General features: G+C 41.5%; 3 protein-coding genes across 14 annotated transcripts in view; 1 reads left to right on the forward strand and 2 right to left on the reverse strand.

Moving 5' to 3' along the window:
- The window catches only part of BMP2 (bone morphogenetic protein 2), a 235,838-nt gene extending 234,996 nt beyond the window's left edge, over window positions 1-842 (reverse strand). The window contains exon 1 of one of the 2 annotated variants that reach the window (XM_086873829.1): window positions 561-842. The gene's annotated coding sequence lies outside the window, so the exon portion shown is untranslated. The remainder of the gene's footprint in view (window positions 1-560) is intronic. The other variant, XM_086873839.1, reaches the window with a different exon arrangement.
- FAM161A (FAM161 centrosomal protein A) lies at window positions 826-10,945 on the forward strand. 6 transcript variants are annotated; one of them, XR_015281915.1, is made up of 9 exons: window positions 826-1,033; window positions 2,165-2,412; window positions 2,845-4,026; window positions 4,479-4,646; window positions 6,634-6,733; window positions 7,167-7,318; window positions 7,932-8,688; window positions 9,321-9,410; window positions 10,794-10,945. XR_015281915.1 is itself a non-coding variant. In XM_023923350.2 (7 exons), the coding sequence occupies exons 1-7, from the start codon at window positions 896-898 to the stop codon at window positions 8,530-8,532; spliced, it is 2,589 nt and encodes an 862-aa protein (XP_023779118.2). In that variant the 5' UTR covers window positions 826-895; the 3' UTR covers window positions 8,533-9,755. The 6 variants fall into 6 exon arrangements, 2 of the variants coding, with proteins under 2 accessions (XP_023779118.2, XP_086729812.1); XR_015281916.1 differs by lacking the exon at window positions 9,321-9,410 and having other exon boundaries at window positions 10,794-10,908; XR_015281921.1 differs by lacking the exon at window positions 4,479-4,646 and having other exon boundaries at window positions 827-1,033.
- Window positions 10,946-11,218: 273 nt separating this feature from the next.
- The window catches only part of LOC111926444 (uncharacterized), a 61,864-nt gene continuing 48,617 nt past the window's right edge, over window positions 11,219-24,465 (reverse strand). For 2 of the 6 annotated variants that reach the window (XR_015281974.1, XR_015282002.1), the window contains 3 exons: window positions 15,812-17,128; window positions 14,501-14,708; window positions 11,219-14,267 (listed from right to left, as the gene is read on the reverse strand). The gene's annotated coding sequence lies outside the window, so the exon portion shown is untranslated. Of the gene's footprint in view, window positions 14,709-14,783; window positions 17,129-19,475; window positions 19,542-24,465 lie in introns of those variants that run through there. The other 4 variants (XR_015281979.1, XR_015281992.1, XR_015281994.1 and 1 more) reach the window with 4 other exon arrangements.

The following is a 24,465-nucleotide window of genomic DNA, read 5'->3' on the forward strand; positions in this document are numbered from 1 at the left end:
AACCCTTTCATCTCTGTTCTTGCTATACTGAAACAACCTCATTCCTCTTAATGTTTAAAGGAGAGTGTTTCTTCCATTTCTTCTCACATTTCCATTCACAATTGGTTGGAGCTGGAGCTTTTGAGTAAATTTCCACCATACTGCTGTTGTAACTTGCTAAGCAGAACAAACAGAATAACTCAACTATTAATTAATAAATTAGACAATTGATTTAAGGCACTAATGCTCTGCATCAATTATTCATTGATTGTTTAAAATTGCAAATGGTGCCTTACCCCCACAGGGTCACATCCAACAATGATCTCTGAGTTTAGGTACTATGATTAAAGCTTTCATCCCCCATTATCATAGAGCTACAATTCTTGACAAAAACGACAGCTATCCTGTGTGATTTCATCACGGAAAGTATTTGTAATTTCACTACAGTAAATAGATTCATCCAGCATTAATGCCTCTTTGTAGAAGCAGAACATTCCTGCTTATCCTGGTTTAGGATGGAATATTCCTAGGGCAGAATGTTCCTGCTTATCCCGGTTTAGCCTTGCCCTGCAACTGCTTACCTGAAGTACAGGCTTCAGGATGGCAGAAATAATAATTTTTAATAACTTTTAATAAAAACTTTAATAAGTTTTAATAACTTGAGTTTGGATAAAACGTGGTCTCGCCAGCGGGACTTGGAGGTTCCGAGTAAAATGCTGCAGAAAGGTACCCCAAAGCCCGCAGGGGGTGCGGGAGGGGAGCAGCCGGGCTCAGCTGGGCTCAGCTGGGCTCAGCCGGGCTCAGCCGTGCCCGGCCGGGGCGGCTCGGGCCGGGCGGTTAACGCGCCCCGGGGCCGCCTCCGCGGGGGCGGAGCGGGAGCCGCCCCCGGCCCTGCCTGCGCTCCCGGCCCCGCGGGATGCCCGGCATGCCCGGCATGGAGGAGGCGCACCGGGCCGCCCTCCTGGCCGCCTCCTGCCTCCGCACGCCGCTCGACCCCCGCACACGGGCCCCCGCCGCGCTCTACGAGCGGGGAGCGCCGCCCGCAGCCGCGCAGGTACCGCGGGCACGGCCGGGAGGGGCTGGGGGAGCGCGGGGCCGGCGGCTGCACCCGGAGCCGATCCGCAGAGGGATCCCCCGGCCTCCCTGCGGCACCGGGGACACGCACACACACCGGGGACACCTGGCAGATGGCCCTGCTGCAGATCCTCTAATGAGCTTGTGGCACCGCGGCAGATGGAGGAATGGCCCGGGAAAGGGACCGGGGTCCTTCCAGCGATCCAGAAAAGAAACTGGGTTTATACACGCTGGTGGCAGCGGCAGATTCAGGGAGGTGGAAGGTGCTGGCGCTGGAGGTTCTTTGAATTCGCTGTTTCGATCCCGTAATTCCGACTGCATTCGGTCACTGCTGGGGAAAAAATATTGAAAGATATTTTTGCAGTAAAAGCCTGACAAAACATAAATGAGATGGTTTTGTTGGAACGTCAAAGCTTACTAAAATACCCCTGTGTGGAAAAGTAGTACTCTAATTTTTTATAAAGAAACATTTTTAAAAATGACTTTTTAAAACGTGCTGCTTAGAACAAAATGAAGCTTTTGGGGTGCTTGACTAACCTGGCTTTAGTAACTTCTCTGCCTTGTGTAAGCTTTAAAAATACTTAAAGAATATTAACTTCACACAGCTGCCAACTGCCAAACAGTATTGGAAATATAAACTGTGCAGAATCCCTCTCATTTCACAGTAAGTTATGGAAATGGAATAAACATTTATGCACCACATCTCTAAGGACTTATTTTTAGAGTGGTTATGGAACTAGGAGGCAGAGAAGGTTCTGTTTGCCTGTAAATAAAGGCATTTTTAGAGCTGCATAGTAATCAGGGAAAAATTATACTTTACAAAACAGTTAATTTTTTTCTTTTGGTAAGTCCTTTTGATCATATTTCCTGTTATAAATCTATTGATTACAGGGCAGACTAGGGAAATTTCACAGGCTTTAAATAGGACCCTTAGGATATAAATTAACATGCAATATGATTATTCCATGTACTTCTACATTAACATTTGTTTACAGGTATCTCTATTTGTGTTACTTTACCATTCATTAGACTTAATTAAGAGAAAGCAATATTAAGAACCTTGTTCCACTTCCTTCTAGCAGAAAAAAAAAATTACAAACATCTGTTCTAGGATGGCTTTGACTTGGAATCAAATACCAGCAGAGAGCAGACCACCCCTCCAAAGAGAGACTGTGACGAGAGGATAGACTTTTCCAAAGTGTACAATTCAAATCAAGAGTATTACTTGAAGCTGGAAGAGTTGAAGAATGCCCACATGGAGACAATGGCAAAACTGGAAAGAATGTATCAGAACAAACTGTATTTAAAAGGAGTACAAACCTTGGATAAGAGCAATGACGCCTCCCCAAAGTGCTGTAGGTAAGTTTGGGAGCACTTTTTAGCTGAAGCTTCCCAAAGGCTTTGCAGGCAGCTGTAAAACAGCAGGGTGTGTTTCTGGGCTGGAAAGTGTTACACTCCCCATCTCTCATAATCAGATAATCAGAGAAAAGTCAGTTTTGATGACAGAAATGCTCATTAACCTTGCTAATGGTCTGTGAGGTTTAGAGGTGGGTGTGCAGCAGGGATTGGGCAGCACATTTAGGAAAGCACAGGGCCTTTCCCAATCAGGAGGTGCTGCCTTGGTGATCAGGATCTGCTCTGAGTGCCCAGTGTGCTGCTCTTTTCCCTTCTCTCCCCTCTCAGCCACTCATTCTTGTTTCTAGTGATGATTCCTTAGGTGGAAGTCAGTGGCTTTGCATCGATGTTGGACTAGCTCAAACCAAATTTGTTTTTTTCCCCTTTATTTTCAAGGCCAACTTGGGACAAGAGTTCCTATCAGCCTCTTAACCTACACAAATCCTTTTCAGACTCAGACTTGAGTGATCCCTTGGGCTCAAGCGTATCCGACGAGTCTGATAAAGAATTAGCCTTTGAAGGAAACGGCAGTGAAACTGGATCATCCTCATTTGCTAAGCAGCAGATTGAAAAAATGTGGGATGGGTTCTGTCTGGAAGACTACATCTCCCGTGCCAAGCACAGCTTGCCCAGCTCACCAACAGGCAGGAAAGTGCGCAAGAAACACAAAGTATGGTCCCCCAGAGTCACCGTGCCCAAGCCTTTCCAGATGACCATCAGAGAAGCTCAGAAGAAAGAGCAGAACATCAAATCCAAGTCACAGATTGAGCTGGAAAATCACTTACTGAAGAAGCAGCTGGAGGAGGAAGCAGAGTGTCAGAAAAAATTCCGAGCCAATCCCGTGCCCGCCGCCGTTTTCCTGCCGCTCTACCACGACATCGTGCAGCGGAACGAGGAGCGCAGGAGGTCCGTGAAGGAGAGGAGCAAACTCAAGCTCCTGGCTTCCCAAAAGCCGTTCAAATTCATTGAGCGAGAGAGGCAAAGGAGTGAAATCAGGAAAATGCAGTTAAAAGACATTTCCCTACCTGAAAATAAAATCAAAGTGTTCAGAGCGAAGCCAGTCCCAAAATGTGTTTATAGTCCGGATTTCAATGACAGGCTAAAGGAGGAGGAGCTCTGCAGGGAAATCAGGATCAGGATGAGAGCTGAGGAGCTGCTACAGAATTCATCTGTACCCAACAGCAGACTGGCCTTAAAAGAGACCAACAAAAAGAAGAAACACAAGAGCACTGAACCAAAGCGACCGGAACACAAACCCAAGATCAAACCAAGCGTTCCCGATTTTGAACTCCTACATGAGAAATTCCAGAAACGCCTCCTGAAAAAAAAAAAAGTGAAACCCCTCACGGTCTGTGAGCCTTTCGACCTTTGTACTTCGTACATTCCCTCAAAAAAGGACAAGATCTTGAAGGACATTCAAGAGGATGAAGAAAAATTGAAGGAGACACGGTGGCCGTTTGCCTCTCCGAGACGGAAACCTCAGATGGGGCAGTCAGGGGCAAACCCATTTCTCTTGGGAGGAAAATCCAAATCTCCCAAAAACACTGAATCCACGAGACGACGGCTACAAGCCATAAGGTGACTGTTTAGAGATGCTCTGCTTTCTATGTACATGAAAAGTAAGGGGGTTTGTTTGGTGTTAGTATATATTTGGTATTTTATTCGGTGTTATTTTTGATACTTCTACGTATGTAGTTAATTCTTCCATGCGGTGAATATAGGATTTAATTTGCTAATATAAAAGCTTATAAAAGAAATCTTAAAATTTTTAAATACAGAGCTTAATTAGTATTTATTATTGTTAAAGGAACACTAGTGCATTTTTGTCAGCATGTCCCTAAGAAGAAGACAAATGACTGCTGTTTCCCAGGATATCCTGAATCCCTTAAAATGGCACATACCTTGTGTCCTCTCATAGCAACCCTGTTTTCACCCTGTATTTCTCTTTGGAATCATCGTTGCCAAAGCTTCCTTTGAAGTCTTGCTCTAGATTTAAAATTAATTCAGCCTTAGTTTATTTTCCCCACTAGGAATTCCCTTGAGGAAAAGAGAAAGCTGGAAGAACAACAAAAAAGGAGCAGAACCAAGCAGAAACAAAGAACAAAAAAATTCCAGAAAATTGTGATGGCTCGGGCTGAGGCCAATGACCCACATCAGAGCCTAGCTCAGATGTCTAAATCCAGCTTAAAAACACTCAGGTATTTTGTTGCATTCCTCTGAATCCTGAACACCTCGTTCAGCAGTGAGAAGGAGAGGTTTGGGATTGCACTGTATGTTAAATGTACGTGTAAAAAAATAACATAGTCTAAATTTAGATACTTACACCTGGTAAATTAAACATGGTGCAAGCAGCTGGTTAAAAAGTGGCAAAATTTAGCATTTCAGCTGGGAAATTGTTGCCAACCTATATTGAATTCAGAGTATAGAAATATCTAGCAGGTAGAAATATATATATTCCATATTAGATTATTATAGATCAGTAACAGTGTTTTCTCTATTGATGCATCAGCTAAAGAGGAAAAGGTTATAAAAATGGAGAGGAAAGGGAGCAGTGTGGATACAGAATATCCTTGCAGAGCTGGATACTGCACAGATTCGATGCCGCAGTGAGCATTTAACAATTCACTTCTTTGTCCCAGCAGGTCCCCACTGAAGAGGGAAATTAAAGCAGGAATATTTTAACTTCACAGTGTAACAGCAGGGTCTGAGGGAGCTGCTGGTGTTCAGGAGGAATGGGATCCAAGGTTCCCTGGAGTAGAGATGCAGTGCAAAGGCTGACTGTGTGTGACTGAGTCCCCAGGGAGGAACACCAGGGCGTTCTCAGAGTGCTGTAAGCTGCCACTCCAGATGGCTCCAGCTCTGGCACAGCTCTAACCCCATGACTGCTGCTTGGCCTCATGTTTGGGGCTAATTTAACCCTATCTGCTTTTCTAATCCTAAAAAAAATTAATCCTGTTTGAAGAAACCTTTAGTGAGGTTTGTGATCTGGCCTGGCACGGTGGTGCTGCTGCAGTATTGTCAATTTAAGGTGCTGTTATGTGGGGATGGTGAGAGGCACTGACTGCTCTGCCCCTGTTGCTTCATGCCTGGGCAGCAAGCACAAATCCTAATTTCCAGTAGCCTGGCATACTGTTAATAACAGGAGCTTTATAATCCGTGTGTCCTCGAGCACGTGATCTGCTGACTCTGGGACTGAAGCAGAAAACAAGCGGAGTCAGAGCAGGTGGAGAATTTAAAGAGACAGTAGGTGACTGCAGATGTGATTGGAGTTTGTTCAACAGCAAATTTCACATTGCAGTGCTCAGTTTAATCAGATTTCAGGAGCTCTTGTTTGGTTATAAAAAGGTCACTCCCCTGGTGCAAGTGTTTAACCTGATAATGCTCATTTCAGCACAGCTGGGCAATGAGCTCTGTCAGTGCTCCTTCAAAGCAAGGAGCAACATGGAAGTTCACTTCCCAACGTGGTGAGGAGGTCAGAGATGGTCAGGGAGAGAGGCTGGAGGAAGCAGAAGTGTAAAATGCCACCCCTTGATCTCATCCTCGCCCTGAAGTGCCTGACCTGCAATGCCAGATGTGCCCAGTTCAGAGGCACGTCACAGGGCTGCCTGTCCCCTGCTGAGGAAGGGTTACAGCCCGTTCCACCTGGATCATCCAGTGCTCCCTGTGATCCCAGAGATCATTTCAATTAAGAATCAACAGGTTCATTATCCTGCTCTATTGACTGGGTCCTTGACAAACCGACTCAGGGAAAAAGTGTTCCATGATCCAGAACGTGGCCACCTCTCTCTGATGGATCAACTGCTAAAGCAGCAAAATTCTCATCATCAGACTTTAAAAATACTGATTTTTATTTAATGCTCTTATTCTCCTATGGTGTATTCTGTTTGATTTTGCATAGAACAGCTGGAAGATCTATATGAAATCAGCATGTAAAAAACCCTAAGTATCCAATTTTTTTTACCAAAAATCCCCCAGAATCCAAACTCAGCCTCTATTTAACTCCAGTAGCCAGGACCTGCCTCTGCTTAGCCAAAGTGACTCCTTGAGAGATGAAATGTTCAGGACCTTTTATGTATCTTGAAGTATGACAAGATTCAATTTGTTACAAGCAATTTAACTGCTGTACAAAATTACTCCTTGTACTATAAATTAATAATGATTTCTCTCATACTCTGCTCCCTTTAGGAACAACGAGAAGCAGAGAAGGCGGGAGTATTTGAAGGAATTGAGAGAAATGGAAGAAAGAGTGAAACAAATGCCACTGCTTTTTGAAAGAGTCACTCAGGTTGCCTTGTTTCTGAACTACTAATTAATCTGGAGTGATAGAAAAAACATTTGTAGTCTAACATTTTTAGAAGATACTTCAAAAACACTTTTCAGGGCAGTATTTCTCCATTTCAATCTCTGTTGCCCTATCTCCATATAAATATCAGTAATTTTTGAGATATGCTTGCACAGGGAACAGAGAGTTGTTGTAAATGTGTCAGGTTCACTTACAACATGAGTAACTCTGACCACAACCAAACACTGCTGGTACAGAAAAGTAAAATCTGGTGTAAAATTTTCAAGTATTGTTTTCCATTCTTACCTGCAGTGAATAATCATTTCCACTTGTCAGCTGCAATTAATGAATCAGAGGATTCATATAAATAAAAGTACCAAAAGCCAGGCATTTAATGCAAAAGATAACAGTTAACCATTGTGGGTTTTTTTTACAGAAAAATGCCAGAATAGCTGCAGAAAAGTATTATTCAAACAGACTGAAAGCACTGGGGATCTGCCCAGAGTTTGTTTCAAAGAAAGGAGGAGCAGCCAAATCACTGCAGTTCTCCACTCCTAGAGATTTTACCTCCATGGCTGTCAGACAAAGGTACAGATGAGTGAAGGCTTTTCTCTTTTTACCCACTACATATCTAATAACTGGAAAATTTTTCATGTTTAGATTGAAGGGGTTTTTAATGATTTTCAGTATTTCCCATGGAATTATTTGACTATGTGGTATTTTAGCATTAGTATGTATTTTTGACTGTTTTTTTCCTGAATTAAATATTATTTTGTAAAACAGAGGAGAGCTGCTTAACCAAACTGGTTATGTTATGTTATGTAATGCACTTCAAAGAAAAATTAAGAGAAACATTTCTTGTTTGTTCCTTTCATCAAAAATTCTGGCAGGTTGCTGTAAGTCACCACCTTTAAATTTTAAATTTTTTAAATGAACCTTATTAAAAATAGTTTTTAGTATCTATTGGGTGTTATGATTTAAAAGGAAGCAGAAATTAAAAAAAAAAAAAAGAATATATAAATAATATTGATGAGTTACTTTCTAGCATAAAAAGAGACTCTTGTGTCCCCCCTTCCCTTTTCCCAGTTCCACCCCAGCCAAGACTACCAGACTTTATCCTGGATTACATAAAGGTGGTTTAACACCTCCTGGAAAGCATCTTCACACAAAATAAAACCCCACATGCAATTTGTCTTTTCAGCATCATCAAGGTTAAAGAGAAAAAAAGGAAAGCAGCTGCTGACAATCCCCAGTCTGAGCAGTCCTGGGAGGAGGAAGAGGAGGAAGAGAAGGGAAGAGGTGTCAAAACCTCCACCCCAGATGAGCAGGGCCATGACCTGGAGGATGGGGACGAGGCCAGAGCCAGCCCTGATGTCCTGGAGCCTGAATCCAGCTGGCACAGGGAGGAGAAGGAGGAGGAAGCAAAGTCAGGCCCATCACTTGGTCATTCCCAGCAGGAAGAAGAGGAGGAGGAGGAAGAAGACAAGGCAGACCTGTCACTTGGCTACTCCCAGGAGGAAGAGGAGGAGGAGGAGGAAGCTAAAGCAGGCCTGTCTCTTGACCATTCCCAGGAGGAGGAAGAAGAGGAAGCAAAGGCAGGCCCATCCCGGGGCCATTCCCAGGAGGAGGAAGAGGAGGAGGAGGAGGATGAGTCCAGAGCCAGCTCTGGGTCTGACAGGTCCCACGAGCACGAGGAAACAGCTCAGTCAGACCCTGAAGCTGAGGGTGCCTTCCAGTATGAGGATGAGGAGTATGAGAGCGATGATTTCGAGGAGAAGCCCAGCGATGAGGAAGGGGAGTGACAGGAGGGGCTGGAACTCAGGAACCTCTCCCACTGCTGCCTGGGAGAAAAACTTGGTGCTTTGCTACACATCCAAAATTATGTGAATTTTTACCTCTTAGCTTAAAAAACCCTGCCAGTGCAGGAATTCCATTTGTTTTCCAGTAAGAAAGCTCAGGTTAGTAGTTTTCACCAAGAAAATAATTTAGTTTTCTATTAACCTTCTTTGTTGCACTCTTCTGAGACATCAGTGCATCTCTTCTTAAAATGAGCTGCAACCTCATTGTTTAATAATAAATTATACAGTGTGCTGTGTAACTACTAAGGGCTCAGTTTTTAGAATAAATTTGACTTATAGTGAAAGGTTAACATTATTGCTCATAGATAATATATTTTTGAGATAAGTGAATTTTCTGTTCTTGGGACAGAAAAACCTTTTAAAACTCAAAGCAGCTTGTCAAAGTAATATGAATTACTGAGTGGGATTTAAAGAAAGAAAGGAATAAATTCAGGGTATGGTTTCAATTTCCAGAGAAATTAATGGCAATCAGGTGCTTAATTCTTACATGTCATCAAAAAAACCAACCTATAGACAAAATTTTCATGGAAACTGAGAGAAAAAAGCCTCCACCCACAAACCAGAGCAAAAACCTCATATGAAACACCTGCAAAGAGGTTAATAAAATAAAAAATAAATAAATTAAAACCCAAGACCCAGTAGTCTTGCCCTAATTAAATACCTTTGTGTCCACTTTGGTGCAAAGTTGCATTTGCTGTCTCTGCCTGAATGTGAGTGCCTGCTTCTTTCAGGGACTGGCCACTAGTGAGGCAAAGCCAGGGGAGGTTTTGGAGCAGGAATTGCCATTTTATCCCTGGAAAAGGGGAATCTTTTTACCTCAGGTAACTCTAGTTGTATGAAACTATGCAAGGAAGTGCTTTAATACCTCTTCTTACTCGCTGGCTACTCAGGACTTCAGCTACTCCACTAGAAAACTCACAAAAAATGTTTGGGATTTTTTTTTTTTCTTATATCAGTAGTACTTCTATTACTGACTTTCTTGCTAAAATCTGTTTTTATTTTTCTTCCTTATTTTGTCACACTGTTTCTCCATGTTTGAAAGTTTTTTAAGCATTTTTACTTTTATTTATTTATGAAGCGTGAACATAACTAAATGTGAATTTGAAACTTTTTTTTTTTTAAACTTGAATAAAATGTGAAAATATTAATTCTCATTCCACAAGGAAGTTTGCTTGTGGTTGTCAGTATTCTGTAATTCTGAAGAGTTGTACAATTAACAATCACATATGACTGGTGTCTCTTTAGGAAATCAAATCCTTTTCTGAAAGAAGGCAGAGGAGCTCTTAAGTTATGGGGTTTTTTTTCCCTGATAGTTTGAAGTGATTTCAAAGAGGAAAAAAAGTCAAACCTGTTTCTAAGATTTGACAGCAATCTAAGTGTTCTCAAAGAACAAATATGTAATTGTGGAACTACTAAGATAGGGATTAAAAAGATCACTAAAATTCCTCTGAACTTAAAGCAGCAAAACCGATGCATTTTTAAGGTTTTAGGAGTTGGTGTAGTGGGTTTAGCAAAACCAGCACAGTTGGGAACCTGTGTATAATTTAGATTGTCACCAAATTTTTAAATATTTTAAATATAAGCCTAAATAATAACAGAATTTATGAACATGATAAATATTACATAAACAGGAAGAGTTAGGACAGCTTTTGGAGGTTATGCCTCAGCTTTTTTAGCATTTCTGGAAAAGAAAACCAGAATTGTGTGGACTAAGGAGATCCAATTGATTGTGGTTTCCCAAGATTTCCAGGAAGCATTTCTAGGACATACAATACTAGGAAAAGATCTTAAAGAAACCAACCTTTTTGTAGCAAAAGAAAGATCCTCATGAATGGGAGATCAAACCTTGAGGTACTAAAAGAAGCACTTATGGAAATCACTTGGAGCAGCAAAGCTTTTCAGAAGGGGAGGATAATGAGATTTAAAGTCAAAAAAGCTGTTCAGAAATTGCATTACAAACATAAAGGGATAAACATTCCAATACGGAATTAAAAAGCAAAGAAAAATCAGAGAGGACAGAACAGAAATGGAGGCAGACGGGTCAGGGTGAATTAAACTTTGTGACTAAAAGTACAGCAGTAAAAAGCATTTCAAACAAAGAACAGCCACATACACCTGTCAGGAGATGAAAAATATTCTGGCCTAAAAACCAAGTCATGATTTGACCTCTTTTTTTCTTTTTTTTTTTTTTTTTCTTGTGCAAGGAGGAAGACTTAACTAGATTTAACCAGAACAACTAACAGGATGAGAGCACTGGAAAAATCCCCAAAATTACATTTACAGAAAAAAATCCCAATAAATTCAACATGAAAATCAAAATCCAAAGGTGATGTAATAAAGCATTTTAAGGCACAAAGCTCGTTAGAGGAGAACTGCTGATGAGTTATGCTCTCAGGGAAGCCACCTAGCAGGAGGGAGAGGAATAGGAAAGTTTCTCACAGATTATTGAATATTCTGTCTTTAATATTTTAATTAATGGCCACAGCACAAAAGTAGGAACACGCTCAAAAATTTGCAAAGAAAATGAGAAAGGTGTATCTGAAAAAAGGATTAAAAATACCACATGGGAAGAAGGGGGTAACTTTGCATGTGAACTGTAGTATGAAATAATTTTGAAGTGCAAGAATAGTGTTTCTATATAAGAATTATATTTATATTCTGAAATAAGAAGCCAGAAGTTTGGGATATTGGGCTTTTTGAAGCATTTTTTGTATTTACAATATTGCTTCCTCTAGAAACCATCCCCTCCTGTACGTAGTTATCACAACACCAAGCAGGTTGCATTCTCTTTTCCTTTGAGGAAAAAATTATTACATCATTACCTTTTACAGCTGTTCCAGATAAGGAGAATAACAAAAGAATTCAAATTCTTGAAGAAAATGTTTAAAGCCATCCCTGTTTTAGAATGAATTATGGTCTCATGTAGAATCCTCAAGGCTTCTCTAATGGCAGCAAGCAAAACATTTGCCTGAGCTTGGCAGATAATAGGCACTCTAAGGATCAAGATATATTATTAAAAATTATTTCTAACAGTGTGTCTGTCCCTTTGCCCACTGCTTGAAGTCAAACATGAGTTTTGCATACAGAATACATTTCTCCAGGAATACTGTCTGGTCCATTATTATAAGATATGGCAGCTGCTGGCTTACAAACAATAAAATAATGAAAACAGGTAAATTAGATATAATGAGATAAAATTAAAAATAGTTTGGTGTCTGTCCTGCTCACCCTTCAGTGGAATTATAGTTTTACATCTCTTTTGGCAATTACCTGACTCTAGGAAAAAAAACGAAACAAAAACTCTTCATACTCCAGCAAAACTCAAAATTGCTTCTTTCTCCAATAGGAATTCCAGGTATTTAAGGAATGAACCGAGACTTAAAAATACCAGAAAAATTCCTGTCTCTCCTGACTACTGAAATCACAGCAATCTGATGGAGCAGAGAAATCAGGGGTGCCAGGGACAAGGCAAAGCACCCAGACATGAAGAGACTCGTAGGGGCTGAAGGTCAGGAGGTGACAGGGACAGCAGGACGTCCCCCATCACTTCTGGCCAGTTATGATCCGTGTCCCATGGGATTGCATCCCAGGATTAGCCAGTGGAACAATCCCCCACATGCTTCTGCGGCTTTAGCACAGAGGCAGATGTGAACAAGCAAGAAATAATCTTATTTTCTGATAATTAACACCGTGAGACCATGTTTAATTTCACCAGCACAAACACCAGGAAAGTCAGTTGTCAACAGGACTGAAAACAAGAATATTTGCACCTGCACAGCTCTAAACTTGCTACTAATAGTCAGGGCTTAGTGCCATAAGCAGATTACACAATAGTTAGGCAGGTTACAATAAGAAGGTTAGTAAGATTAGGCAGGTTGCTGATTAGCTCTAACAACCACACTACCAACACAGCCAGCAAATTCTGGTTGCCAGGATAATGAATTGTTACAAACCACATTATTCAGATGATTTCAGGCACAGCTTTCCACACTTGTAAGTGTACCTGGTTGTCGGGTTAACTTGCTGCACACTTTTTAATGTGTGTTCCGTGCCATCCCACATTTTGTAAGATGGGTAAAAGACACACAAATTATGCTTGTAATAAGTAGTAAAAGCAAAAAAAAATCAGCTTTTAGTGTGTGTCATTGTGATTAAGGTCTGCTCTGGGGATCTCCATCCTGTAACACCTTTATCCCCAAGGCACTGGAACTGCCAAGGGCACCATCCCAGCTACTCACATCTGACACTGGGGGCCACACAAACAGCTGAGTGTGAGGCAACAGCACTTGAAAGGGACCAGTTTGGGGTTTTGAACTCGGAGTTTTCTAACCAAAAACATTGCACAGCAGAATTCTGGCCCAAAGTGCTGCAGCTCACCTGACTGACACACACAGGCTGTTCGTGGTGCCACTGCAAAACACCCACTCCTAACAAATGGGATAACCCTAACCTATCAATGGGTTCATAAAGTCTGTGGTACTGAAAGCTGTGAGACTCCCCAGGGCAGAGAGAGTTCCCTATATCCCTTGCTTGTTAACCAGACCCACAGCTTATTCCTGGGTGAAGCCTTCCTTCTCCTGGTACTCTGCTAATGCTGATTTAATTCAGGCCTAACAAGCTGAGGCTGAGTTTAACTCTGCCTGTGGAGCTGGCTGGGTACCTGTTCGCCTGCTCCAGCTTGTTCCTGACCCTGAGAACTGGCACACAGCCCCTCCTGTTCCCACAGCTCCCTCTCCTCCCTTTCCCACTGAAAGGCAGCTCAGTGTTGCCCAGAAAAAGCCCACAGTTTCCAACCAGCCACACAACTCCTGGGTAATATTCAACTTTGTGTAAAGAGTAACTAGGAAAAAGCTGTTCAGTTTTAAGCAACAGTCAGTTCCCTCTCAGACACCTCGCTGGCAGCACCACACCCAACTCAGCTCTCTGCACTCCCACCCTAAGGCAGAGCCAACACTTCCAAAATGTGGAAAATTCCAAAATCCATTAGAGGGCACACAGCTGAACTCTGCACTGGTTACCTGTGACTGCACTCCATTTAACACTAAATGAAAATAAAATTCACCCTGGAAGATGGGTCTGTGGAAGAGAACTTTTCTTTTCGAGTCAGAGTTGCCACATCCCAAAAGAATTTCCATTCCCTGCTGCTGCTGGCAGCTGAAGGGGCAGGGAAACCATGAGGGGAACATCCAGGTACGTAAGGACCTTCCAGCACTCTCCCTGCTTTCCACCCTGTTCTCACAAGTCTTGTGTCTTGACAAAGAAAACTCTACAAAGTCTGTAAAAAGCTCTGAATTCCTCAAGCAAAAGAAATTCTGGAAGGGCCAAATATTAGGATAAAAGGGTCAAGTCTGTAGATGAGATGCCTGAAGGTTTCTCAGATCAGAGCACAAAATTACACAAAGAAGTTGCACATTGCAATTTGTCTGCTTAGGCAAATCCTCTTGCAGTAACCAGGTAGTTTCCAGGATGGGGTTAGATTTGGGGATTTTTCTTTAAATCCCAGTTTTATCAAAACCTCAGTAAGACACATTATCTAAACAATGGCAGAGAAACGCTGAAAATCTGCTTCCCTTTTATTTGTGAGTTGTGCTCCATCCTAACTCACTGCCAAAAGCCCCTTTCATACATCACCCACTCAACACAAGCCTCCAGCTCTGCTGTTTCCTTCAGGCAGCATCCTGCAAAATATGGAAAAGATTATAACCTGATAAATTATTTGCAATTTGTGCATAGATGGCTGTGGATACATAAATGAGAACAAAGGGCTGAGGCAGAAGGACGTACTTGATAAAGTACCTGTGAATTTTTTTATCCTTTACCAACGTGTGGTTTCAAAGAACTGTTTGAAATGAATTGAAAGTTTGTTTCAGGTGACAGGGAGCAGTCCCTCTCCTCTCTCCTGGCTACTTACTGTTGAAAAGAGTCCAAGGCTGGTCCAGTCCAGATCAAAAAGTCTTTCTGAGCTTTCAGTAACTCTACTGAGCTTGCTGAAATAGTAGAAATAATCTCAGGAAAACACTCCAGACCACAACAGAAGTTCTTTATGTTTCTTTCTTTCTTCTTTCCTCATTTTGGTGAGGATTGGTGGATGCAGAAGGGGAGGGAAGATCAGATGACTGCTAATAAAGATGGGGAAGCAAAGGAGAGGAGCTGTTCATTTATCTCAGCGAGAACACACAAGCACAGCCCAAGTGTGTGTTTCTTATTTTCTGTTTAATGTACATAAATCAGTTCTCAAATACACCGAGGGATCTGACAATCATTTCCCCCAGACTTCTGTTTTAAGCCTAGCACACATTTTTTACAGTTATTTTGGAACTATGACAGTCTTTTAGGGTTTTTATTTGTTTGGGTTATGGCTTTTTGGAGGGAGGGAGTGAGTGGGGGATTGTGTAAGGGTTTGGGTTTTTTTTTAGAACTTCCTGCAGCATAATCTCTTTGGACTCTGTATTCCAGACAATTTGCTGCAGAATATCTACTTATACCCCAGTCACACAAAGAACAATCACAAGAGGTATTGTACTCTCTACTATAAACACTGGTAGAACAAAATAGTAAGATTAAGGGGGAAATAGTTAAATATAGAACTCTTTTCTTTCCAAAGGAAATAACATGATTTTCACCCCAGCCTCTCTTGTCATTGTTACAACAATGGTTCATTTTAGGCCATATCTGACTGCTCTTGGAATCAGGAAACCCTGGCACAAATGTGCTACAGCAGCTTGTGCTTTGTTTGCACTGAACGCCTGGGCCAGCACTGCAGGCTTCAAGGGACTTGCTAGAGGTTAATAGAGCTGCTGCAGGGGTAACATTTTCCTAGAGCACAATTCCAACCATGTTCCAGTGCTCCAGAGCACTGGAAAGCTCTGCAGGTCAGGAAAATGAGGCTGACTTGTTGGAGCATCTGAGCTCTCTGGATAAACTTGTTCATTTTGCACTGGGGCAGATGTTCAGTGACCAGCTGTTTGTTGATCAGGCCTGGATCCCAGCTTCATAGGAGGAGGATGTGTGGCAGAAAAGCACTTAACAGCACATTTCCAAGCACTTATTCCCAGGAAGATCCCTACCACTGACTCCACAGGAATTACAGCTCAGTTCTCAGGATCTGACATGTTAGAGTTCAGGTTTTTTTTTAATCTATCCATTCCCCTTAGCCCCAGACCAGAATTGTGGTCTGCAAACTGACATCCCTGGAGAGCATGGAAGCATTAGGATATCTTACCTGCATCTCCAGAACTCATCTTCACTGCCACCGCCAATATAGTGCTGCTCTTCACACCAAGCAAACACAAAATTCATATTGAGGCTTCTTGCTTCTTTCCTAATTAATATGGTCCTTTGATACCCCTGTTAGTTTTCCCAGTAAAAAGCTAAAAAGCCATTTCAGGCTGTTTTGAATATCAACAGACAGTAAGGGAATGCCTCTACTCCTGCAACATTAATGGTGCAAAATATTCCCCCTCTTCCTATTCCGTCTTTCCCAGTGCAGGAAACAAACAAACAAGTCACTTTTCTTCCTTATATTTCAAAAGTCAAACTGCCTCAGAGGAAGCACAGGAATTGGAGAGAAAACTGCCCCACCCTGGCATCACACATCCACATCTCTTCTGATAAGCAGCTTCTTGTTTTCCAGAGTCAAGATTTCTCCTTTTTTTCCTTTCTTTGTCCTTTTGAGCTTGGATTTTTAACTCTTCCATTTCAGAAGAACATCTGGCTGCATTTCATGTTGGTCCTTTGGGTTTGCACTTCCTCTCCATCTAGAATCCCTTCCAGACAGGCCCTTGAGTCCTCCAATTTAATTAATGCTCTGCTCTGGGAAGGGGGAAAGACACCACCTGATAAGTGCTCATTTTGAACAACAGTTTAAATGTTTTCTGCTCAGCAAAAGGAGTCTGAGCAATCATTTGAAAAAGGGAGGTGGGAGGTCAGGAGGTCCTGTCAGAGAAGTGGGTGCTTTGATGGAAACAGGGAACAGGATCTCACCCACATCTTCCTCAGGACTCATTTTAAACAGTGAAAATAAATGTTATAGCTGGGCACATTCCACAAGGAAGGCACCAGAGCCCCACCAGCTGTAGAAATTTGCTATATTAAAGCTGTACATTATCTTGTCAGCATGCAGAACTATTCCTTAGCCAGTCCATTAATGTTAATGACATCCCATCTGTGTTTCCCCAGCCCTGGCTCTGCCCAAGTGCAGAGCTGATTCCATCCTGAAGCAGCGAGCTGCTGGCAGCCACAGCACTCTCCATGTCCAAAGGCTGAGTGCCTCCCCCAGCTGTGAGGGATACAGAGCAGATCCATCTTTCTCCAGATCTGTGGCAAAGTTTCACACTCAGAGCTCTCTGTGCCTCTCAGCTGAGGCCGCTGGAGAGAGACTGCAGCTCTTCACTTCTTGTCTCTCCATTAGCATTCCTTCCCAGCTTTCCTCTTCCCCAGAGCTGTAGGGGAATATTCTGGCCAAGAGAATGCTCTTAAGACTATGATGCTTAATATTCCTGCTGGGATGATTTACAAGCATCTTCAAAACTCTGGAATCCTTTAAAATAAAAAAAAATATTTAGACCATGTTTAAAAAAACCCAAGACTGACTTCACACTCACTCCAACCACTCCCTCAAGGAATTCCAAAGGCTGGAAAAGGAACACCTGCACTGGAGTTCCTCCCAACTGCTTAATCACATCAGCAGTTCTGGCAAATGTTTCCCAGGCAAGGGGAACCTGGAGTTCATTCCAGTGGGGGAATCCCCACAAAGACATAAAACTCGTCAGCTTTTGAATAAATGAAATTTTGTAGTCAGAGACAAAAATAACATCAGGGAGTATCCAAGACTGACTGCTTTCATTCTCTTAATATATCTGGCTAATGTGGTGTGTTGCTTAAGTGACCAGAACTGAGGGAACTTTGGGGATGATCAGTTGTTTTCACAACTGATGTTTCAAAGCACCGATGAGCAGCTCCTGTACATTGACAGCACCCTGAAAAACACCATTTTTCTTCACCCCTTCCACCAAAGAAGAGAAAATTACAGGTCAGAGTCACCTTATCAGCGTAGCAGATGCATTAGCAGGGGAAGGAATCAATCCAGTCAATAATGGAATTGATACCTGTCTATAGTTAGAAAATGCCTTTTACAGAACAAGCTGTTCTTCTGGATCACTGAGAAATGGCAGAGTTTTATTGAGTTTCTAAACACACAGCTACATGTATAATTAATATTGTCTCACTCACAGGCATCTAGAGTGTTTTAGGATTTAAAATATTCCTTTCTTTTGCTGTTTCCTTCTCAGGAATGGGTCTAACACCTGTGGGGGAAAGGGGAGACAGGGAACAGGGTTAGGAATTTCCTCTATAATGAGCAGGGGCCTGGTGTACAAAGTTTAAGGTGGTGGATGCAGTGACTACTCAGAATCCACTGAGCAGGAAAACATGATTCAGGCTTCTCTTTCTGACCCACTGTGGGGTGGCAGGACAGTGACTTTGACTTTCTGCTCCTCCATCCCTAAAGCAGAAACAATATCCACCCACATTCCCAATACTCACTGAGGTGGTAGGATGACAGGCCTCGCACATGTGGAGTACTCTGGAAAAATGCAAATTGGATTTGTTTTGGATCAAGCCCACCAAGAGATGCATCCCAGCCACTAGAGGGAAGCTGGTCCCAAGGACTAAAGGGCTAAATCCCTTGAGACATGGACAGACCAACCCTGAGCCTGTGGCACTGAGCATTCCCCTCTCCAGACTGCCACACCTAAAGGAAATGTGGGCAAAGCCCTGCAAGGGGCACAGCACAGTCTTAAAGAGGAAGACAGTGCTGGGCACAAAAATACTTAAGTTTCACACTATCTTCTTACTACTCTCTTTTTGAGTTCAAAGCTGGCACCTACTGTGTGCCAAGCAAAAAGACTTACTTGATGTGATGGAGAAAATAATTTCTTAAGGATGTGAAAGCTTGCAAACATTCCAAGAAGGAACATCTGACTTTCAGCTCACCTATTCCTTGAAGAGATATTTTATTAAGATGGGATTCACAGTACGAGACAAACTCAGTGGTATTATTCCAAGTAATCAGTTTTGTCAACAGAACAAATAAATAATGCACTATGGGCCTTTTGTTACCACTGATGTCATCAATAAGTGAAAATGTTGGCAAGCTGCCATGTTTGAATATCTAAGAATATCTATTAAAAAGCAAAATATACCTAGCAGATATAATCCATACTATCAATACTATATTCTCTTAACCCTTCACATCATCTCAAACATAATTAAAAAGTGGCATTTTTGAAGTGGGCAACTAATTTGGGTTTTTTTGGCCAGCTTACTCTCTTCTAGTACTATCAAAAGTAAAACTTTTAAACACACAATTTTAGAGCTCTTCACTTAGGCAGTAAACCTCTTTCTCTAAGAAGCATTCACAGAGGAACAGAAGAAACAACATTTTTTTCTCTTTTATACATGAACAGAGAGCAGGTATAAAAGCAGAAAAGGAAATATAACTCTTAATTTTTGAGGAGAAGATGAAGGAAACACTAGGATTTCTGTAACAGAATAACATGGGCCCCAGAAGCAAAACAAAATAAAATTAATAAGCACCAACAAAATTAAGGTGAATTTTTATGCAGTCTTGTTCCTCATGAGTAACAAATAGCCTCACATTTACTTTGGTGTTATGGAGCTTTTATAAATCTCATTTTGTACCAGTAAAAGTCAGGAACAGCAGTTTGAAGTGAACAGAATTTCACTCTTCAGATGTAGCACAAGCTGCATATCAGCACATGCCCCTGCTTGCTATTTCTAGGAAGAACAAAAGGCATATTTACCAACCACAATTTAATTACAATTAATGTAATGGCAAAAACTTTGGCTTTATTACATTTCTTTAATTTTAATTTCCAAGTTTTCTTTACTCTTGGATCCTTCTGAGCATAAAGTGCACAGTTTTTCTTCAGCTAAAACAGAAATAGCAGGAGATCAATACAGGTTTTCATCAGATCAATAACAACAAAATCCAATATGTCTCATGGAACCATAATTTATACTCTCTACAGAGGTGATTTTCTATTGGTAAAGTCAGTAAGACTTTCTTCATGAATAAGTTTCAGTTAGGAATTGGGTGAACTCACCTGGTAAAGCCACCTATGTATCACAAACCTATGAGTTTTCACAATTTGCCATAAAAACATTGCCAAGAACACAGAAAAAAACACCTGTGTAGTCAGAAGAAGTGATAAAAGGGAGCTGAAAAAATCTGAGAAATGTAAGTTTTGGTACTGGTAGGATTAGTACACTAGGAAAACCACCTGGAGCTGAGAATGCTGAAGTGGAGATGTATAAATGATCTTATTATTTCTACAGCACTTCCTGTTAAAGCTTTAGGCAGCCCAAGGAATGCAGCACTTCAATAAAGAAGAGTGTTCTGTCAGGACCATCAGTGGATCATCACCCAAGAACCAAGTTCTGCTTCCTTAATTAAGAGATCCCAAATTGTGTTTCCATGGGACTGCTCCTGACAGCACCCTGAGCAGGACTGGGCTCCTGAAAAGATGCCAAATTAAATAAATGCTTCTGGAATCTTAATCCAAATTCTCACTACTGCATGGAAGAGGTTTGCATATGACAAAATCACCAGGTTTAATCACATCCACAGAGCAGAAGCACCTCATGACCACTGAGCCTGAGGCTGTGCTGGGAATTACAGTGCAAAAATAGTTCCCAAGAGTTCATAATCTAAGTGGTTAAGGCAGAAAAAGTCATATTCTTATTAAAAATAAGCCTTATAGGCACAGTATCTTAAATTTAAATAATGACCTAGCCTTGATTCCAAATTGATTTTATCAGTGTTTTTACCTTATACTTCAGAAAAATACTACAGTGTGACTAATTCCCCCTAAGGGAAAAAGAAAAGGAATTAAGAACAGCACATTTCAATAGAAACAGTACCTCTCAATCAATGCTTTAATGTTTTATTAAAACTCCTGCTATTAGGGAAATGGCAAAGCCCAGATTCACACCTCACCTGCAGGTCTCCTTACTGCAATATGGCTTTCAGCAAACAAACAAGCATTTCAAAGTTTGGGTTTTTTAATATAATTAAAAAAATAAGTCCTTTGGGCCAGCAATATCCTCTGTCAAAGACTGAGGTGTTAAAATTGTATCAGTAATTTTCCACCCAGGTATCTGGCTGGCAAGATCCAGGTGCAATTTAGGCCTATGTGAAATTAAGGAATCTGAATAAATAAAATTAGGGATACATGAGGTACAGTTCTGCAATTAAGAAGGAAATTAATGCACCTAATATTTATAATATTACATAAAGAATTGCTAGAGTCAGAAGTAGAAAGCTTGGAAATTCCTTGCATAAAAATTCCTAATGCTCTCAAACTTATATCCTCAACAAAAGCAGAACAAAAATGTAGGGAAGTGTCCCAGCCAAATGAATATTGAATCCTAATCCAATATAACATAACACTAATTTGTAAAAGGCCAGCTAACCAGACATGTGCCTTTGATTAGATTTTATTACCTATATTTAGAAGAATCACTTTTCTTATCAGTCTGGACTTCAGGAAAGCACTTGAAGCAAGGAGCTGGTTAAAATGGAGACAAGAATATCCCTGTAGGATGAGACACACTGAGCCAGGGAAGAGAAAAATTGGAAAGCATTAAGCTAAGGAAAGGCTAAAATTGATTTTATTTAATAATCTTTGAAATGAGCACAGGAGAGAGGGAGGAAAGGCAAAGGAAAGAAGGAGTACTAATGTCACAGGTCTGGGAATACTCAGGGGATAGATGGAAACAGCTGATCTTCACACTGCTGGTTACTGAATTTTTTGGATTTGATACAGTTGCCAGAACAAAGTCATGAAAAAATAAAATAAACCACAATTCCTTGCTCCTTCTGATGGGTTTTTTTAACAGCATGTAGATGTCTTCTAAAACACCCAGCCTAACTTTCTATAAACTCTTACTCTGTGGAAGCAGAAATTTTAAAAGGCCACAAAAATGCTTTACAGGTCACCAGTTATGAGGAGGTAGATGTATCTCATATTTTTCAGGGATCCTGAGGTGTGATGCTCCTGAACACTACGATGAAGTAACTTGAGAACAAACCCTGCCCCTAGAAACAAAATAAAAGCTAGTGTTTCTGAAGTCCTACCCAGATTCAATTATTAGAGCAGCATTAAATGACATAATTAGAGCTTCCTTTGATCGCTGATATTCCTGACTGCAACAGCACTGCAGACAAAGCAAGATTTCAGTGTTCAGAGCAATTTCTGGAAGGATAAAGTGTTAAAACACAGACAAACCAAATTAGTGTTCTAAAGTGCTGTGAGAGGAGATGACATCATCACTCCAGCCCATCTGGGAGGAAGAACAGGGAGCAACAGATGAGCCAAAATCACGCCTGGCACAAAAGAAGAGAGTTCCACTGACTTCAGGAAATTTATCCCAGTGTTCCTGCGTGTTGCAGGTTACAATGACACACTTCACAGCCTAGTAGAGGTGAAACAAGGCTAAAGCCACAAAAACTGATTTAACGTATTCATTTAGGGCAATTTATTATTTTCACTACATGTTTGTAGATGCTAAAAATCAAGACTGTGGCAGCTACTCACATGGGTCAATATGCTAAACAAGGTGGCTATTTCTGCAGAGATAAGAAAGAACATATGGTCCTTATTGTCAGCTAAGGGTCCCTTTTAAAACAATTTTCCTCAATCTGATTTGCCTCACAATTACCCTAGATCCTGCCATGATTGCTCTCATGAAGCATTCACAGAATTTGGCTTCCCTTGAAGATGTATTTTCCTTTTCCCTGGTGACCGCCTTTATTATTGATTTTTAGATAATCCCCCCGCAGTTACTGGAGAAAGGTTTTGGCAAGTTTCCCCCGAGGCTGCAGATGCCTGTTACCTTATCAACAGAGCATCCTTCCTCCCCTGAGCCCACAGGCTGGGCACTGCCTCCTTCCCTGCGCACACCCCGTGCAGGGACCGCATTCAGTAGCCTCTCCCTGGCCAGCAATGAAAGCCACAGCTGCCAGCCCCAGCAAAAGCCTGTCCCGAGTGAGGCTTGGCTGGACACAGCTGCAGAGAACTCAGAAATGCCTTTTCCCATAGCAAAAACGTGCTGGCAGAAATTTGGCCCATTGCAGCCTCTGGTTACTGGAAGGAGAGCAGGTTTGTTTGAAAGACCCTTTCAAGCAATGCAGAACTGTAATCAGGAAAGTACCGTCATTAACATCTCTGACACAAGAGGTTGTATCAGAGAAGGAGGGGCTCTTTTGTCAGAGAAATAACAGAATGGATATTCTATTAACAAATCACCCCTCTGACAACAGGGCTGCCAGCATGTAAACTGCATTATGAGATCTGAGTGGCTAAAATGAGAAGAAAAGCCTAAAGAACCTTCTTTGAGCTAATATAAAATTTAGAACTAAAACCTGGCTAAAACTGCCTGTGTGAACAGCCACTATGGTAAAAGTATTTATTTTAGTGTAGTTTGTGTGGCTGTTTTTACTTTTGTTTGGTTGTTGTTTGGGGGTTTTCAATTAAGAAAAATATCAGCTGTGGAATTTTTGGTTTGGTTGGTTTTCTTAAGGCAGAGAAGGAAGAATTGGATTACTATTTTGGACAGAGAAATCAAAGAAATATAATCACAAAATGCTTTGGTTTGGAAGGGACCTTAAAGATCATCTACTTCCACCCCTTCAAATTTTCCTCCAAGTGAGGGCAAAATCTCGGAAGGAACAAAAGAAATACAAGAACGCCAAGACCTATTAAATAGAACTAAAACTTTTTTTTCCCTGGATTCACAGGAGAAACAAGAAGGAAAAAGCCACACCAAACAAACCAAAACCAAACCACAAACCCAAGAGGAAAAAAAAAAAAAAAGAAAGCCAACCAGCCCAGGAGATCAAATAGATATTCCACACACCCCACCCCTCAGTAAAATTATCTGTTAAATTATTAAAAATATGTAGGAATTTACAAAGAGATGGAAACAAAATAATCAGTAGTGCACGGAGATGTTTTTGATGAACGGCAGCGGAGTTTTGTTTTTTACCTAAAATATAGCCTTGTAGCACCCGGGGGGATTAGGAAGAGAAAGGCTGACAGATTTAACTCTTGCAGCACAAGTGGTTTCACCGCAGCGTGATACCAACGCGATAAGGCTGAAACCTGATGCCAGCGTGACTTTCACACACCAGAATGTGAATGCTGCTACTACCACATACTTCAACTCTAAACACCAGCAGTTAAAGCGGCAGCTCATTTCCATGGCGTATCTGGGAAAAAAAGGCTCGCTCGAGAGGAGGCTCTTGGTTTATTTATAGGCAAACCAGCTGCTTTGTGCATTCCACGATCTAGGCTGAGGTCTGTCTGCTCCCAGTCCTGTTCCGAGTTACCTCGTGTAGAAGTAAAACTTGGAGATCCTTTCCAAAGCCTTTTTCACTGGATGAGACGCCCTGTGGAACACAGCCCCGCTGGGGATTTTCTTTACTCAAAAGAAAAATTTTTATTTTTGATGGTGGTGGCAGACAAACCCAGACTACAACTTAGGTTGATTCATATTAAAAAATGAAATACTTTTCACAGCTGCTTTCCTCTCAATTTCCCTCCTGCTCATTAAACGTACAACAAACAAAAGCAAATAACAGCCTCCAGTCAAATTAATAGAGGAGATGAAAATATTTCTCACATTGGAACGATTCCACTCACACCACCCAGAACTTGCTACCACTGCTCCTTTTCTCCTACTCTATTGTGCATCTGCCACCCTGCAGCTGAACTATAAAGTACTTTTATGTACTTTTGTTAGTTAACACTGGATACATGCACGTGTGTCAGGACAAACAGGCATAAAACTCCC

This window comes from Cyanistes caeruleus, chromosome 2 (assembly GCF_971803275.1).
Source record: "Cyanistes caeruleus chromosome 2, bCyaCae1.hap1.1, whole genome shotgun sequence".
In the NCBI taxonomy this organism is placed as follows: domain Eukaryota; kingdom Metazoa; phylum Chordata; class Aves; order Passeriformes; family Paridae; genus Cyanistes; species Cyanistes caeruleus.